Genomic DNA, 17,733 nt, shown 5'->3' with positions numbered 1-17,733 from the left:
TTATCTATGTTTGAAATTTTCAGACTTAGTGGTTCTGCAGCAACAGTGAGATCAGATTGCTTAGCACCGCTTTCAAGATTCTTAGAACCTGCAACCTCTTTCAATTCAATGCCACAAATTTTTCCAGATGTGAGATCAACCCTGTGTGTATCTGACTCCATTTGATAAACAGTTTTTTTTTAATTATTATGAGAGGACACTAATAACCATATAGAGGGCACTACCAGCCTTCTTCCTTCGTTAACTATGGCTGTATAGATAGGCCTTTACTATTTAAATCTAAAATTCTTTAAAATTATATATCTTTTTCGCAAAGAAGATATTTTGTTCCAAAATTAGATTAAACTACAGCCAGATATACCCCTCCACCTATTTGAAGTCCCCTTCATCCATACCTTGCAGATTTTAAAAAGTAACTCTTCAAATTTTGAAGTATCAGTGCTATGCTAAAGCACAGGCAGCTGGAACTGACAGTTAGAACAGAGAATGCTCTAACCACCAAAACAGAGTTATTGTAAATCTAGCTTGAATATTACCTTTCCTTGATTATAAATCATCAAACCTGGTAGACTTTATCAGAATATATCCGTGTATCACAAGAGTATTTAAAGTAAGCAATTTAAAACCATATTTATAAACACTTTTAACAAGAGCACATATAACAGCAACTATCACAGCTAACCGCCATTGTTACCCTCCAAGTCCGGAGTTCAGCAAACTTAAGTGACTAGAGGCCTTGGAGTGAATGAATCTATAGTAAGTGGATGGAAGAAAGAAGAAGAGAAACTTCATGATGCAGCCAAGTCTATGGAAACAAGCAATACCCTGCAACAAAAACACCTGTGGCAACCTCAAGATGAACAATGGGATAAAGCTGTGTTTCAGTGGCTTGTTCAAGAACAATCTGAAGGCACACCTCTACCTGAACCCTATCTGCAAACCCAAGCTAAAAAATTCCATAACGATCTTCATGGATATGAGTTCACAACATTCACCGCAAGTAATGGATGGCTATATCAGGTGAGATATGTTCAGTTGATGATGAAGCTGCATGCTCTTACCCTGCCCAGCTTCAGAAAATAATTGAAGATGGTGGTGGCTATACCGCAGAACAGGTATAGAACTGTGACAAGACCAATTTGTTATAAAATGTTACTAATTCCACTCTGGCTTGTAAGAAAAATGCTCAGCTTCAAGTAAATGAAAGACATAATAACCGTAGCAAGAGAGCTTTGGTATCCAACCCTTCTTGCTGTAAGTGTTTATGTACATCAGGTTCAAACTGTTTATGAAACCAGTTTTCAAAAATACTGGAAGTTATTCATACATTTTTGCTAAAATCATAGGCATAGAGGCCACGCAAATGGCATAGAGGCCACGTTCACAAACTGAAGCCACTTTGCGAAGGAAAGTTTAAATCACCACAGTGCTTCCATCATGTGAACATGGCCTCTATGCCATTTGCCTATGATTTTAGCAAAAATGTATGGATAACTTCCAGTATTTTTGAAAACTGGTTTCATAAACAATTTGTACCTGATGTACAAATTGTGTTATGAAACCAGTTAAGTTTTATGTACATCAGGTACATCAGCTATGTACCTGATGTACATAAACACTTAACGCAACAAGGGCTGGATACCAAAGCTCTCTTGCTACTGGATAACTGCCCTATCCATCCTCCTACCAATAACCTAATAAGCAGAAATGATAAGATCTGAGTGAGCTACTTACTGAAAAACACAAAGATACATCCACATCCCTCTGGATCAAGGGATTATATCAACGTTTCAAATGAACTTCCGCAAGACTGATACAGCAAATAATCACTAGTGAGGATTCTGTTACCTTATTTTTAAAGAAGTTGAACTTAAAGGAAATTTTTTACATTTGTGGTGAGACAAAAAGGTGTATTTCAAAATGTTGGAGAAACATATTGGGAGGGTACAAGTCCGATCCAGGATAACTCCCAAGTGGCCAGTGACAGTGATGAAGAGAATGACTTTGAGAGCTTTAAAGAGGAAGATATAGTTGCTGCTGACCAGTTCTTGGAAAGGTAAACTAATGAAGGCCTGACAGAAGATAAAGTTGGCAATGCTGAGTGAGTACTGTCACAGTTCATTGATAGAGAAAGAGGGACCACAATAGAATGTTGGGTAGATGGGGGTCAACAACTGTCCTACATATGAGCACATGACTGACTCAGAAATAATCGAAAACGTTACTGGTGAAAGTCATGATCCAGATGCAAACGAAGACGATAAGCCAGAGACACCACCGAGGATCATGGAGACACTCGCTGGTTTGCAAACTTGACCTAAATTTCTTGAAACAGCAAAGGTAGATTTCCTTTAAATTTTACAGTTAAAATGCCTCACTGAAATTGTTAAAAAGAAACAAAGAAATGCAATGAAACAGTCAACCCTTGATTGTTTTTTTTTTTTTTAAAATGAAAGTAACAACTAAAATGTGCAAAATTTATTCGCTAATGACTACTTAGTAGTTGAAAGAACACAGGGTGCATTATGTTTTTGTTTTCCTCCCGAATTTGATTGTCTGTCAACTTAAAATCACGAACATAACAGTCAATACAACCACGTGGAAAAGCAGTTTTTGTGACAAAAGGTGTGTGTTTATCGTGTTTATGTATATTTAAAAACATGAATATTGGTCTTTTATTGATGAACTGTCCTCACTGTCTGGTGAGGACAGTTCATCAATAAAAGATTGAAACAACGCATATTATTTTGTATATTTTCATTATTATTCTTTGTGCGATTTTTCTTAGGCACAGTATTGCAATTATCATGCAAAAAAAAAAAAAAAAAAAAAAACAAAGACGAGAAAAATTTATAGTATGTATGCCGAAAAATGGCTACAATTTTCTAATGTGATCCCACTTATATTGCAATGTGATTCTTTGAACCCCGAACATCGCATTATAACGGGTTTTACCTGTAGTTGCTAAAAGCTTGGTTACTGTTGATCTTTTTTGTAAGAGCATAAATATGATTGTCTGGGAGTATCTGTCTGGCGAGGACAGGTAGGAATATTTTGTCAAGCAACTTTGGTGGGATTGATGAGTTTAAAAATTGGCCTATAACGTTTCATGAAAGATGGAGCATGTGCTTTTGGAACTTTAAGAATTAGTCTAACAAGGTATTCCTTTCATTACTGTGAGAAGCAGCGCCATGAAAACATGGAATTTATGTGCATAGTAGAGTTGTAAGATTATATGAACTCAGGGATTCCATCAGCGCTGACTGTTGCAGTGACTGGAATTGGGTTTATTGCAGTGATCACCTTTGTTTTTACAATGTTATTGGTGTCAGTGGGTTAAGGGTGGCATCATGTTTTGGTTGGCAGACAAGGCTTATCTACATGGTCATCAGTGACGGAAAACATGATGATGAAATGACGGTTTACCTTTATCTCTTCAAATTTTCCTAAAATACACATAAGATGGTAAATAACAGGAATAACGGTACCTTCGGGGATTCAAGGTGTCATTATATTATTTCAATTTTTCTGTTATCTAGAAAGTTTTATTTTTAATATATTTAATGCAGAAATAATGAGGCTAAATAAGAAATAAAGAAAATAAGAATGAAATTTCATTAAAAGCAGATAAAAAACAAACATCCTGTAATATGTAAACATAAAAAATACAGTGGTTTTCAACCGGGGTGCCACGGCACACTAGGGTGCTGAAACAACATTCTTGGGGTGCCATGTAATTTGGGTTTAAGTTACTTAAAGTTATTATTATTATTATTTATTATTTTTTTTAAATGTATACATTTATTTCATTATAAAAAGGTGTACAGTTTCCATTGTACTGTATCTTTTTAATTTTGTGGTGATCTATAATTGATCTTTATTTAGTACATCTATATAAAGAATAAAATTATTATATATGTATATATTAAAAGGTTGAAAACTACTGTGTTAAGTATTTGTTTTGGCCTAGGGGTGCCGTGAAAAAATTACTGGGACGCTAAGGGCACCGTGAACTGAGAAAGTTTGGGAACCTCTGCTTTAGTATATAAACATAAAAAACATAGGAAGTACTTTCGTACATAAACAGAAAAAGGGAAAAAAATTCTATTTAGGGTGCCATTTCTTCAAATGCTTCATCTGTAATAGAGGGCACATTTTCTTGATGGTTTTCTTTAGAAATAGTAACTGCTTATTTCAAAAATTTTCTTATATCACTTTGTTTCATCGATGCTCATTTTTTTGTTATTGTGGTGTTTCGAAGCATGCGCTTGTATTACTTTTTCCATAGTAAAGCTTGGATTTTGTTAAAAAAAAAAAAAACAAAGAATACTTTCCATACTTGATTCTGCAACAGCCCAAGTTATCTTTTCAGTTGTGTCAATGTCTTCTTCTACACCTGAACAAAGTACATCATCTAGTTTCTCAGTAGTAACAACACTATCAATGATTTCTTGATCTGAGAATTATTGTGATATTCAACCTCATTATCAAAAGCGAGCCGTGCATCAATATCTCCAACCTCAAGGCTATGTAAAGGATTTTCTATTGTGGTGGATTGAACTGTTTGAATTATTTCTTCAATACTGCTTTGCCTTGACCTTACATTAAAACCATCGATGATATCATCTTCATCTGATGGTAATTTGGCAGATGTGATGGTTCTCACAAGAGTGATGGTTTTCACAGTATTCCAAGCAATTGCTAGAGAACAGGAGTCAGCAACCTTTTATGAGTGAAGAGCCATTTTTGATTTAATTAAAAAAAAAAAAAAGAATCCAAAGTGCCACACCTCAGTTCAAGCTAGGATGAGGGGAGACAGGGGGAGTTTTTTTAAGAAATGGAAGAGTGAGAAGGTGTTTCATTAAAAAAAAATGTTTTTTGAAATATTATTTTTAACACTGAAAAAATGTCCAATTAGGTATGAATTAATGTGATTTTTGCTGGTAAACTTCTTGAGTGAGTCTCTCAACACCAGGCGAGTATGCTGCAATTTTCATATTTAACATGCTGAGACTCGCATTGTTCAGACAGCTTCTTTATTTATTTTTAATATAGTACATGTTCGAAAATATTTGCTAGCAGAAATACTTTTCTTGTCGTACATGTGGGCTAATAGTTAAAGAGCAGCAGGTTGCCGACCACTGCTATAGAATATATTGCATCTTTAATTGTGAAGCCCTGTTGAAAGCTGGGAATGGAGATATCCTTGCTAATCACTTGTTTCCTAAAATTATTTCTGTAATGTCATTCAAAAATTTGGATAACTCCTTGATCCACGGGCTGAATGAGAGAAGCGACACTGGATGTAAATAACAGGAAAAAATATTTCCACAATCAAAAACTAATTTGCTCTCATGAGGATGGGCCCTACAGTTATCAAGAAGTAAGACACATTTAGAATTTGGACTCTTCTCCATTCACGTAAATTCTTTTGAACTGCTGTAATGAATTCATGAGTGAACCAACCTTGAAAAATTTCCATAACCATCCAAGGATTCTTTGGGCCTTATAAGTCACTAGCAAATTCATAATTCTCTTCGAGGCTTGTGGACAATGGTATTTACCAATTACTAAAGGCTTAATTCTGTGTTGACCCAACGCATTTGCACACATAATAACTGTCACCCTTTCTTTATTTTACTAAAAACCACTTGCACCTTTTTCTTTGCAACCTGCCAATGATTTTGTGGCAAAAATTTCCAGTAGAGACTGGGTTTGTCAGTATTGTATATTTGGTTAGCTGTAAAATTATTATCATTACCAAGCTTCTTAAATGTCGCCCTGTATTCCTTAATTGCCTGTGTCAGCAGACTTTTCATCCCGCAATGTCTAATTTTCTAATTGCATGTCTTATCTTAAATTTAGTTAATTATCCATCAGTAAAAGCAATTGTTTTATCAATGCCCAGTTTTTCTTTAAAATCTTTTGCTTTGGCAATAATCATTGACCCTGATGTAGCCATACCTTCTGATCATTTCAAAAAAAATTTTACTAAAAACCACTTGCACCTTTTTCTTTGCAACCTGCCAATGATTTTGTGGCAAAAATTTCCAGTAGAGACTGGGTTTGTCAGTATTGTATATTTGGTTAGCTGTAAAATTATTATCATTACCAAGCTTCTTAAATGTCGCCCTGTATTCCTTAATTGCCTGTGTCAGCAGACTTTTCATCCCGCAATGTCTAATTTTCTAATTGCATGTCTTATCTTAAATTTAGTTAATTATCCATCAGTAAAAGCAATTGTTTTATCAATGCCCAGTTTTTCTTTAAAATCTTTTGCTTTGGCAATAATCATTGACCCTGATGTAGCCATACCTTCTGATCATTTCAAAAAAAATCACTCGTGCAGCACTTTGTCTAAGTTAAATAATTTTGGCTTGTGTAAACTTTTTTTTTCTATCAGCTATCTTATTGTTAGGTTCTGAATGTGCAGTAAATTCTAAAAGTTGGCGCTTTGAATGTTTAATGTCATAACAATGTTGACATTAATATATTCTGCCATTAATACACTCCTCCTTATGCCCCATTCTACTTTCTTTATTATATCGTTTGTCATTAAGCTTTAATGTTGTTCTTTTCTTCTCTATATGAGGTTTGTTACTTTATGAGCCAGAGAGAGGGGTTTTTAATTCAAAATAAATGTAAAAGAGTGTTATAATCCATAATATCGTACAGAATTCACTTTCAAAATGGAAAATGTAAACAAATACAAGGGATTTCAGAGACTGCTGGGAGTCATTGCAGAACAAGTAAATACACGGGCTGTGTTAGGGTAGCTAAGAATAGGAAGAGATGCATGTATACTCGAGTGTACACCAATGCTAAAAGTTTGGTAAATAAATTTGATGCATTTGGGGTGTTGATCAAAACATCAAAGGCAGATACTGTTGGGATATCAGAGATGTGGTGTCATACAGATATAAGGAATGCAAAAATGGAATTTGGGGAGAACGATGTGTACAGGAAGGATAGACAGGATAGGAAGGGAGGGGTGTTATGCTATTAGTTAAGAAACACATAAAATCCAAGAAAGTACAGCAAGTCGACATGGCTGGACAGTGCAGTGTCGAATCAGTTCACTGTGACATAAGCACGGCAAAAGCAAAATTGAGAGTAGGAGTATGTTATAGGCTTAATGACTCTAATGAAAAACTGTACAGAGAAACAGGGTGGGCCAGTAAATCAGAGTGTCTTATAATGGGGAATTTTAATTTCCCAGATACTGACTCGAATTTGTGGGGTGGTCACTCACACACCAGCAAGGTTTTGGTTGATTTATTGGATAATTGTTTTATAAAGCAGCATGTTCAGTAGCCAACTAGAGAGAGTAATACCCTTGATCTAATTATCAGTAGTGATACTTCAAGCATTAAGAATCTGCTGATAAAGGAACCACTAGGTGGCAGTGAACACAGTGTGCTGAAGTGGGATTTACTCAAACAGGTAACTACTATCAGGGGTAAAGGGAAGGGTTTTTGCTTTCGTAAAGACAACTACGGTGGTCTGAGACAGTATTAAAATTCTATACAGTGGGACCAACTGATGATGTTACCAACAGCAAATTCAAAATGGGAAGCATTCAAAGAATTAATCTTTGAAACTACTAGACTTTTCATACCAACTAAGAAATATTGTTCACGATTTAGGCCTAAATTGATGTCAGATGAGCTAATTAGACATGTGACAGAGAAGAAAAATGCATGGAATGCATATAAATTAACATATGACAGAGAAGCCTATGATAGATATAAGCTGGTCTGTAACCAAGTCACAAAGGAGGTTAAGCAGACGAAGGCAGATTCCCAGAAATATTTGGCAAAGGATGCAAAGAAAAACAGAAAAGAGTTCTTTACTTATGTAAACTCTAGAAGTGGATGGGGATGAATCAGATTGGTCAACTTGATATCGATGGTTAAACTGTTGATGATCCTGCTTGGGTAGCTGACAAATTAAATAAGTATTTTGCATCTACATTCACACATGAGGAGTTATTCATGGAGGGAAATGCCAGAGGTGAATTAAACTCTGGCAGTGAGCTAGATGATTTTGTAATAACTGAGAGCAAAGTGGAGGAGAAATTGTTGAAGATAAATGTTGAAGAAAGGCACCTGAGGTGGATGGAATCTATTCAGTTATATTAAAGGAGGCAGCAAAGGAAGTAAGCAAACCCTTAGCCATAATTATGAGAGAGAGCTTCCTTGGACTCAGGGGAGGTACCCATGGAGTGGAGATGTGCAAATGTGACCCCAATTCACAAAGGAGGATCAAAGGGCAACACAAATAATTACAGACCTGTTAGTTTAACATCTGTTCCAAGGAAATTAATGGAGGCACTGGTGAAAGAAGCACTGCAGGATAATCTAGCCAAGACTTCAGTTACAGCTCGGACACAGCATGGGTTTGTTAAGGAGAAGTCTTGTCAGACCAATCTGATTGAATACTATGATGAGGTCACAAAGGAACTAGATGCAAAGAATAATTTTGATATTATATATTTGGATTTTAGAAAGGCTTTTGATGCTATTGCACATGAAAGACTGCTGCACATACTGGAGCAGTGTGGCATTGGAGGCAAATTGCTGCTATGGATAAAGGGATAGGTGAGTGGGAGAAGACAGAGAGCAGTAATCAACGGACACTGCTCTTCGTGGACTAATGTTATTAGTGGAGTCCCCCAGGGTTCAGTGTTTGGTCCATTGTTGTTTTCTGTGTTTATTAATGATATTGATGTTGGTATATCAGGCTTAATGTCTGCAGTAATAATGCGTAAAGTTTGCAGATGATACGAAGGTTGTCAGGGTTGTTAACAACACTAATGACAGTACGCTGCTGCAACGGGATCTAGAAACGTTGAGCAAATTTAGTGAGAGGTCGCAACTGAAGTTTAACATTGACAAATGTAAAGTACTGCATATGGGAAGCATGTAACCCCAGAGTAACGTATCAACTGTGTGGTACTACACTGAGAGTCGTAGAGAATGAAAAGGGCCTGGGGGTAATTGTGCAGGTAGATATAAGGCCTCTTGTATAAGGCAATGGTCAGGCCACACCCGGAGTACTGTATACAGGTCTCGAGGCTTCATTTTAAGAATGATGTAGAGCTGCTGGAACAAGTACAGAGAAGTGCAACAAGATTAGCAAATGGAACAAAGGGTTGCTCTTACAAAGAAAGGTTTAAATTTTGCGAATTACAGTGTCTGGAGACTAGGCACCTGCCAGGTGATCTGATTGAGGTGTATAAAGCCTTGAATGGTTTAAGCATTCTCAAATGCTGATGGGATTCTTCTCTTGCTCAGAATAATCGCCTGAGAGGGCATAAATTCAAATTGAGGAAAGACAGTTGTAGGATAGGATGTGTAGAAGTTTGCCTTTAGCCAACGGGTGGTTGATTGCTGGAACAAACTTCAATCTGTCATTGTAGAAGTTGATAGCTTAAATAGATTCAAGGCAGAACAAGACAAACATTTGAAGTGAGTGGATGGAGAAGTTTTGAAATGAGAAGTTTTTTTGTTTTTTTTTAAGCTTGCTTTCTTGCATCATATGCCTTTACTAATGCTAACAGGATCTGGAAAAATTGGGTAGATGGGCTGAGAAGTGGCAACTGAAGTTTAACATTGACAAATGCAAAGTATCCCCAGAGGCTCACATCTGGTGAGTATGGGCTTGGCACACCCAGGGACCTGAGCTGGATATCATCATTCTTCTCTTTCCTGGTGATTCCTCTCTACTTCTGACTCTCTCTCTCACTCAAGGTAACTCGGGGAATTTTTTTTGGCTGGTGCAGCATAAGCCTCAGGTTTCCTTGCACTATGTGGCTAATAATAATAATAATAATAATAATAATACTCCATATGAGTAGCAGTAATTGCAGAGAAATGTGCCAGCTATATGGTGTTTCATTCAGGGTATTGGAGATTGAAAGAAACCTGGGGGTAGAAAGTTCTGCAAACTGCAGCTTCTGGAGACAAGGCACCTGTGAGGTGATCTGATTGAGGTGTATAAGGCCTTGAATGGATTGAGCAGGTTCAATGCTGATGGGATTCTTCCTCTTGTTCAGATTACAAACCTGAGGGATCATAAATTCAAATTGAGGAAAGATAGTCATAGAATAGATGTGCGGAAATTTGCTTTTAGCCAACAGGTAGCTGATTGCAGTAACAAACTTCCATCTGTTGTTGTGGAAGTTGATAGCTTAAATAAATTCAAGGCAGAACTAGACAAACATTTGGAATGAATGGATCAGTGAAATGGGAATGGTTTTTTTTCTTCTTTTTTTCTGTTGCTGATGCTATATAAGCTTGCTTTCTTGCATCATGCGCCTCTCCAGTGATAATGCTAATGCTAATATAGTAATCACATGACTTGCTGTCTCCCCCCCGACACTGCAAGACATCTGCGCTGTATATAAACATCCGATCTCAATGTGCCGTTGGTTTGAACTTTCCGTTAATTGGGGTGCCATTATCTCTGTAGATGTCATTTCTAACTGTGTTTTTAAGTCTCCAACCAATAATACTATTCATTATTTCTTTTTCTAAGTTATTGGAGAACGTTTCTATTTTATCTTTTCTGAGACATCAAGGGACTGCATGCAAAAGACAAATTTTACCAACTTTCCATCTTAAATTCTGATAATGCTAATGCTAATATAGTAATCACATGACTTGCTGTCCCCCCCCCCCCGACACTGCAAGACATCTGCGCTGTATATAAACATCCGATCTCAATGTGCCGTTGGTTTGAACTTTCCGTTAATTGGGGTGCCATTATCTCTGTAGATGTCATTTCTAACTGTGCTTTTAAGTCTCCAACCAATAATACTATTCATTATTTCTTTTTCTAAGTTATTGGAGAACGTTTCTATTTTATCTTTTCTGAGACATCAAGGGACTGCATGCAAAACACAAATTTTACCAACTTTCCATCTTAAATTCTGCTCACAAAACTGTACAGGATTATTGCCCAGGCAATTAAACTTTTTTTCATAATAGTTTCAAAAATAATTTCTATACCTTCCTCGCACTGTATCTCACTTCCATAATAAATTAGTGTATAATTATCATAACTGCAGCTCCTCTTGGTTTCTGTGATACCTGCAATTCTGATATCATACAGGCATAGTTCTTAGGTAATTCCACTTTTTACTGTTGACAGTAGCGTGTGATGGATTTTCCAGTAGCATATTTAATGATTTATGTCCTGGTTCTCCAACAAGGACAGCAGGAACCTTGTTGTCCCAGGTGATGTTCTAGCTATTATACGTTTTAGCTGCTTTGTTCTATTATAAAGTTTTATCCCATAATTTATCCAATCTGATCAGCTTAGTTCCAAATTGCCAGCCCATCCTTGTTTGTTCAGTAGCCATATAATTGGCTCTCTACTACAAGGTTACGCCACAAGGAGGTCAGTAGTGGATATTGGGTCTGCATCTCAAATAGTTTCCTCACAATTTTACCTTAGCGAACTGCAGAGATCTTCTACTAGTTAGACAATGCAGAATCTTCAAAATAAGAGCATTTTTAAATACAAGGTGTGCTAAATGGAAAAATACCATTCTAATCTCAAAAAAAAATTAACATAATTTATAATATTATTTTTAAATAATATGTGAACCCATTACTAGAAAAAAATGAATGCTTAAATTAAGAAGGAAACGTTTTGTTAGCATATCAATAAACTAGTCATTAAAATAATCTCTCCCCACCTTTGTGGTAAATCCATAATGATAATCTAATAACAATGTTCTGTCTTCTAGCCCTTTCTTCAAAAGCTCCATTATCTTTGGAAGTACAACAGCAACTGCATCACCATTATGATCCAAAATTTTGGATTCCATATTCAGAAACAAGACTGCTCTATCCATCTGAGAGAGATCACTCAAACTAAGAATAAAATATTCAAATATGACTAATAGAGAAATTTATAATCCTAAATTTTCAATTCCCAATCAGTTAAACATATATATATGTGTTTAACCAGTTGTGAATGTGCTTGTGTTAACTGAAGTGAGAACTATATTATTTTGAACTCTGGCCAAGTGAGATAGTTTCTGTATAAATTTTAGTGGTTTTTAATTTCTTTCTATTTTAAATTTTTGAAAAAGATATATAAATTAGAAGCACTTCTATCACTCATGAATATAGCAGCTTCTTAATAGATAAGTTACATCTGCTAATTACAAAATAATGGGAAAGATATTAAAAAATAATAATAAAACTGAATTTTAAAAATAAGAGACACTGCCTTGTTAAGAAATGAGTTCTTATACAGATCATCATGCACTTCTTACACAAATCTCTGTGAAAAATATATTTAAAAAAAAAAATATATATATATATATATATCGAAGAACTGTTTGCCTGTGTTTACACTAGGAGGAAAGAAACAACCATACCAACCCACTGATTATGAATGGCACAGCTTTTGATGAGCCTGTTCAGGTTGATGTCAAGCTGAGTAAATATTTTACATCTACATTAATGTGTGAAGATGGTTTAAATGATGGGATTACCAGAATTATACCTAGCTATAACTGAGAGCTAAATGATTTTGTGCAAAAGTAGAAGAGAAATTATTGAACCTAAACATAAATAAGGCACATGGGGCTGATGGAAACTATTCACCTATATTAAAAGCAGCAACAGGAAAGGTAAGTAAACCATTAGCCACAATTATGATAATATCATAGGACTTAGGGGAAGTTCCTATTGATTAGAGATGTGCAAATGTCTCCCTGGTTGATAAAGAGGGATCAAAGGGTAAAGTGAGTAACTATAGACCTGTAAGCTTGACTTCTGTTGCGAGGAAAATAATGGAGTCACTGGTTAAAGTAATACAGAACAATCTAGACAGGAATACAGTCCTGCTGCAATCACAGAATGGATTCATGATTCATTAAGGGAACATCTTGTCTGACAACTGTGATTGGCTACTATGACGTTGTAATAAAGGAACTGGATGCAAAAAATAACTTTGACATCATATACTTAGGTTTCGGCAAAGCTTTTGATATTGTTCTACATGAAAGACTGCTGAATAAATTGGAGCAGCATGGTAGTGTGGGCATGTTATGGCTATGGATAAAGGGATGGTTGAGTGCCAGAAGGCAGAGAGTGATTATAATATGCACAACTCTTCTTTGACTAATGTTATCAGTGGAACCTGTAGCACCAAGTACTACAGGTTCTTATACTTTCATGTTTACATAAAAAAATATAAATATATATATATATATATATATATAAAACATAGTGTTAATGTGGTGCAGGATGTGCTGTTACATCAGTAGGTAGTTATTCTTGGTGACTACCATCACAGATGCAGGGAATATTTTATGCAATAAGGATAGGTGGAACAGGACCACGATAAAAAGTTGGTGAAGATGTAAAACTGTCATCTTTTAAGGGCACAAAAGATGAAAACATTGTACATGTTGATATTAATGATGTTAAGCATACTGACACTTTACTTACAAGTATACAGTGACATTCAGAAAAGACCATGATTCAGGATTAAATTTGAAATTATATGGGATTTTGCCATGATATGATAGGAGGGAGTTTATGATGAGAGTCTTATCAATTAACTTGGACCTGGAGAGATTGTGTAAGGTTCATGGGGTGGAATTTTTTTCAGCATGACTGGTGCTTGTTAACAGATGGGATGTTTTATAGAGTTCAGATACACTTGAATAGAAGAAGTGCAAGAATATTTGCTGGTGCTAACTATGCTGTGCTGTGTGGGTTGGGTTGAAAAACTGCTTTGGGAATACAAAGACTAATAATTTAATAAGAGAACCATACTCAAAGGTGGAATTAATTCTTTGCATTTTGACACACAGTAGCATTAGCCTGAAAAGCAGGTGGTGGTGGTGGTGGTGGTGGTGGTGGTGTGTGTGTGGGGGGGGGGGGGAGATTACTAGGTCTGGTAAAAGTCCACACCACATGGACTGTCACCAGACAATTATATGGGCCGTAAGGGTCACTAAAAATCCAAGAAGACATATATTTACTTGCTTATACACAAATAAACTCTAGGATTACAATAAACAAATTTGATGAGTCTGAAGATATATATCGCCAATGAAGTCATGGCGAAGTCATGATATGCTGTGATTATTGTCATTCTGATATCGAAGAAGCAGAATTCCAATATGGTGATTTACATGTACAGAAAGCAAAAACATCACAGGAGGGAGGGGAGTGATGATTGTGGTTAAGAAGTATGAGACTCTAGAACAGTACAACCAGTAGAATCAGGTGGCCAGTGTAGTATTAAGTCAGTGTGGTGTGACATAAATACCGAGAATACAAAAATCAGAATATGAGTATGTTAACAGGCTTCATGGCTGTAATGATTATAATGGACAGCTATATAGATAAGATAGATAGAGTGGGCCAGAAAATTAGAATATCTTATCATGGAGAATTTTAACTTTCCAGATATTGATTGGAACTCATTGGCTGGTAGCTCTCACAGTAGCAAAACATTTCTTGAATTGCTAAATTCTGCTTCTACACCAATATTTTAAGGAAGCAACAAGAGAAACCAATAATTCTTAATCTGGTTATGAGCAATGATTCATCATGTATTAAGAATCTTAATACATAAGGAGTCTTGAGGTGGTAGTGATCATAGTATATTGGTGCAGGAGTTATTCAAAGACATAATAAATGTCACGGGTAAAGAAAAAGGATAATACAGTTTTTGCAAAGGTGATTATAATGAGCTTAGAAGTTTTGTAAACTCTTTTCATTGGAACCAACTGATGTTATTAAAAGATGCAATTCTAAATGGCAAGTGCTTAGAGAGGAAATGATAATAGAGACCAAAAAGCATTTTACACCAACTAAGGATATTGTTCAAGATTTAAATCAAAACAGATAATAGATGAACTGATGCACTTAGTGATAGAAAAGAAAGATTCATGGAATGATTATAATTTATCAAGGGATACAGCGTCCTATGATCAGTACAAACTAGTGTTCGTAATCAAGTTACTTAGAAGTTTTGGCATGCTAAGGTGTATTTTGAGAGGTCCTTGACCAAGACTACAAAGAAAAGCAGCAAGCAATTCTTTTGTGTATGTTAACAATACACGGAAAGGGATGAATTACATTGGATTGTTGGATACAAATGGTATAACTACTGATAATCTTGTACAGACTGCTGATAAACTGGGTAAATATTTTGCACTAACATTCACACAGGAAGAAGTTTTTGGAGATGGGGTTAGCAGAATTCTGTCTAATGATGACTGGAGTTAAACAATATTATACTAATAGAAAGTAGAGGAAGAGAAACTGCTGAAGCTAAAAAGTAAACAAAGCACCTGGGCTGATGAAATGTATCCAATTACATTATAAGAATCTGCAAAAGAGGTAGCTAAACCTTTAGCCATAAAAATGAGAGCATCCTTAGATTCAGAAGCTGAATCTAAGGATGCTCTCAAGAATGAATCTAAGAACCTGCTGATTGGAGATGTGCAAATGTATCTCCTATTCCCAGAGGTAGTTCAAAGGATGAAGGGGATAATTACAAACCTGTAAATTTAACTTCTGGGTCAGAGAAAAGAATGGAGTCAATAATTAAAGACATACTGCAAGATCATCTTGACAAAACTAGATTCATAAGGCAAAAACAGCATAGGTCTGTTAAAGGAAGATCATGTCTCATCAATCTAATTAGTTAATATTAGGTTGCCACGGGGAAACTGGATGCAAAAAATAATGTTAACATTGCATACTCTAATTTCAGCAAGGCCTTTGATACTGTCCCACATGTACAACTGCTATACAAATTGGAGCATTGTGGAATTAATGGAAGGTAAATACAGTGCAACCTTGATATAATGAGTCTCTTCACAATACTGTAATTTTGAATATACTGCAGGTATCATCATGTCCTCCAAAATGAATTACAAAAAAAAAAAAAAAAAAAAAAAAAGTAGTGTGCTCAAAGAACTAGCATTTTCATATTTCAAACTATATAAAAAAGTGAATACTATATATACTCATATCTACTCTACATCTTACTATGTATTTCCAAGAAGGAAATACAGCAAACCCCCGCTATTCGCGGTATCTGTATTCGCGGTTTCGCGTATTCGCGATCGTTGATTTAATATAAAATGAAACCTAAAAAAATGTGAATTTTAAAGCGCCGTGAATATTTTCCGTCAAAAAAAAACATGGGTGTGGCTAGAATTATCTTTCCCGGTCAAAACAGCGCTCAGTGGGTGTGGGGGAGGGGTGACAAAATCGCGAGCGTGGATGTTTCTCGCTAATCCTTGTTCAGTATGTGTCATGGAAGGTTTCGTCGTTTGCTTTTAATTTCTATGTTTATGAATTGAATAAATTTATCAATTTATAAATTGATATGCTTACAAAAATGATAAATCTACCGTTTTGCAGTGTAAAACAGACTTTTTCGAGTGTATTAACGGAAGAAAGTGACTTTATTGTGGACAAATTCTTTCTAACCCGTACAAAAATATGGCTACGAATAACAAGAGAAATGTGAAAATATCAAAGAAGGTGATGACATTAGCGAATAAAATTCGCTATTCGACACTTTCACCATTAGAAATTTTATCTAATGAGTTATTAGATAAAATTTCTAATGGTGAAAGTGTCTCCTCAGTGGCAAAATATTATAAAATCAATGAGTCAACGGTACGATCAATCAAAAAAATCGGAAGAAAAAATCCGCCGTAGGGTCCGTGAAAACGCGCTAATTGCTTCAAAAATTTGCTCTGTAACTCGTGATGTTAAATTAGAAAAAATGGAAAAAGCCTTAAAATCTGTGGATAGAAGACCGAACTCAAAATAAAATTCCGTTAAGTTCACTCATCATTCTTAAAAAGACAAACACTTTAGCGAAACTGGTGATAGCACTGGCGGGATAAGTTTTTTAGCTAGCAAAGGCGCTGGTTTGAAAGATTTGTTTGAAATTTCTTATAAATATTACATTTAATATTAAATTGTTTCTTATTTTCATTTCGATGCCATATGCTTGCATTTCACAATGTACTGTCTATGTACATAGTCATATTATGAAGGTACATATAATACATACATAGACAAAATTTTACAATAGTTTTTCTTATATATTTCATACTTTGGAACGGAACCCCTTTATTTCTATGGGAGCCATAACTCAGTATTAGCGTTTTCGGTATTCGCGACATTTCTCAGGAACGTAACCCCCGCGAATAGCGGGGGTTTACTGTATTGGCTGTATATTCGCTTCAATATATTCAGTATTCAGTTGCAGAGTAATTTTTGTAAACAGCAGGACTCGTCAGAGACTAATTGCCATAGACAACCAGTTTTTCTCCCTCAGCTAGAGATGCAATAAAGGAGTATATCCATGGAATGCTAATTACTAATAGCTATCTCTGGAGGGGAATATGGCTATCATTCTTTAAGTGTGTTACCTTAGTTAAAAAATAAATTTTTGTAAACAACAGCATGTGACATCCTTTCTTCAATTAGAAGTTACACTTGGGATAGTAAAACTGCTAAGGGCTAAACTATGCAAAAATATACATGAAGTGACAAGTGATTTATGGAGAAATTACATGACTTCACTTTGGCACTACAATTGGTCGGACAGTTTCGTTTTGATTTGGTTTTCTCAAAATACGATAAATTATAGGGCATCAAAAATAAATACACAGCAAAATTAGTAAATCAGAAAGACTGAATTAATGGCCACCAAAAGAAAAAGTTA

General features: G+C 35.5%; 1 protein-coding gene across 1 annotated transcript in view; it reads right to left on the bottom strand.

Annotated features, from left to right (window-relative positions):
* LOC150083336 (nucleolar protein 6-like) overlaps positions 1–17,733 on the bottom strand; it is a 485,807-nt gene that overhangs the window by 296,882 nt on the left and 171,192 nt on the right. Inside the window, exon 11 of the mRNA XM_090377194.1 lies at positions 11,705–11,882. Coding sequence (XP_090233320.1) covers positions 11,705–11,882 — 178 coding nt within the window. The remainder of the gene's footprint in view (positions 1–11,704; positions 11,883–17,733) is intronic.

Source organism: Mastigoproctus giganteus, chromosome 7 (genome assembly GCF_048544385.1).
Source record: "Mastigoproctus giganteus isolate SK-2022 chromosome 7, ASM4854438v1, whole genome shotgun sequence".
In the NCBI taxonomy this organism is placed as follows: Eukaryota; Metazoa; Arthropoda; class Arachnida; order Uropygi; family Thelyphonidae; genus Mastigoproctus; species Mastigoproctus giganteus.
The sequence above is the reverse complement of the archived record's forward strand: the minus strand, read 5'-3'. Positions and strand labels throughout refer to the sequence as shown.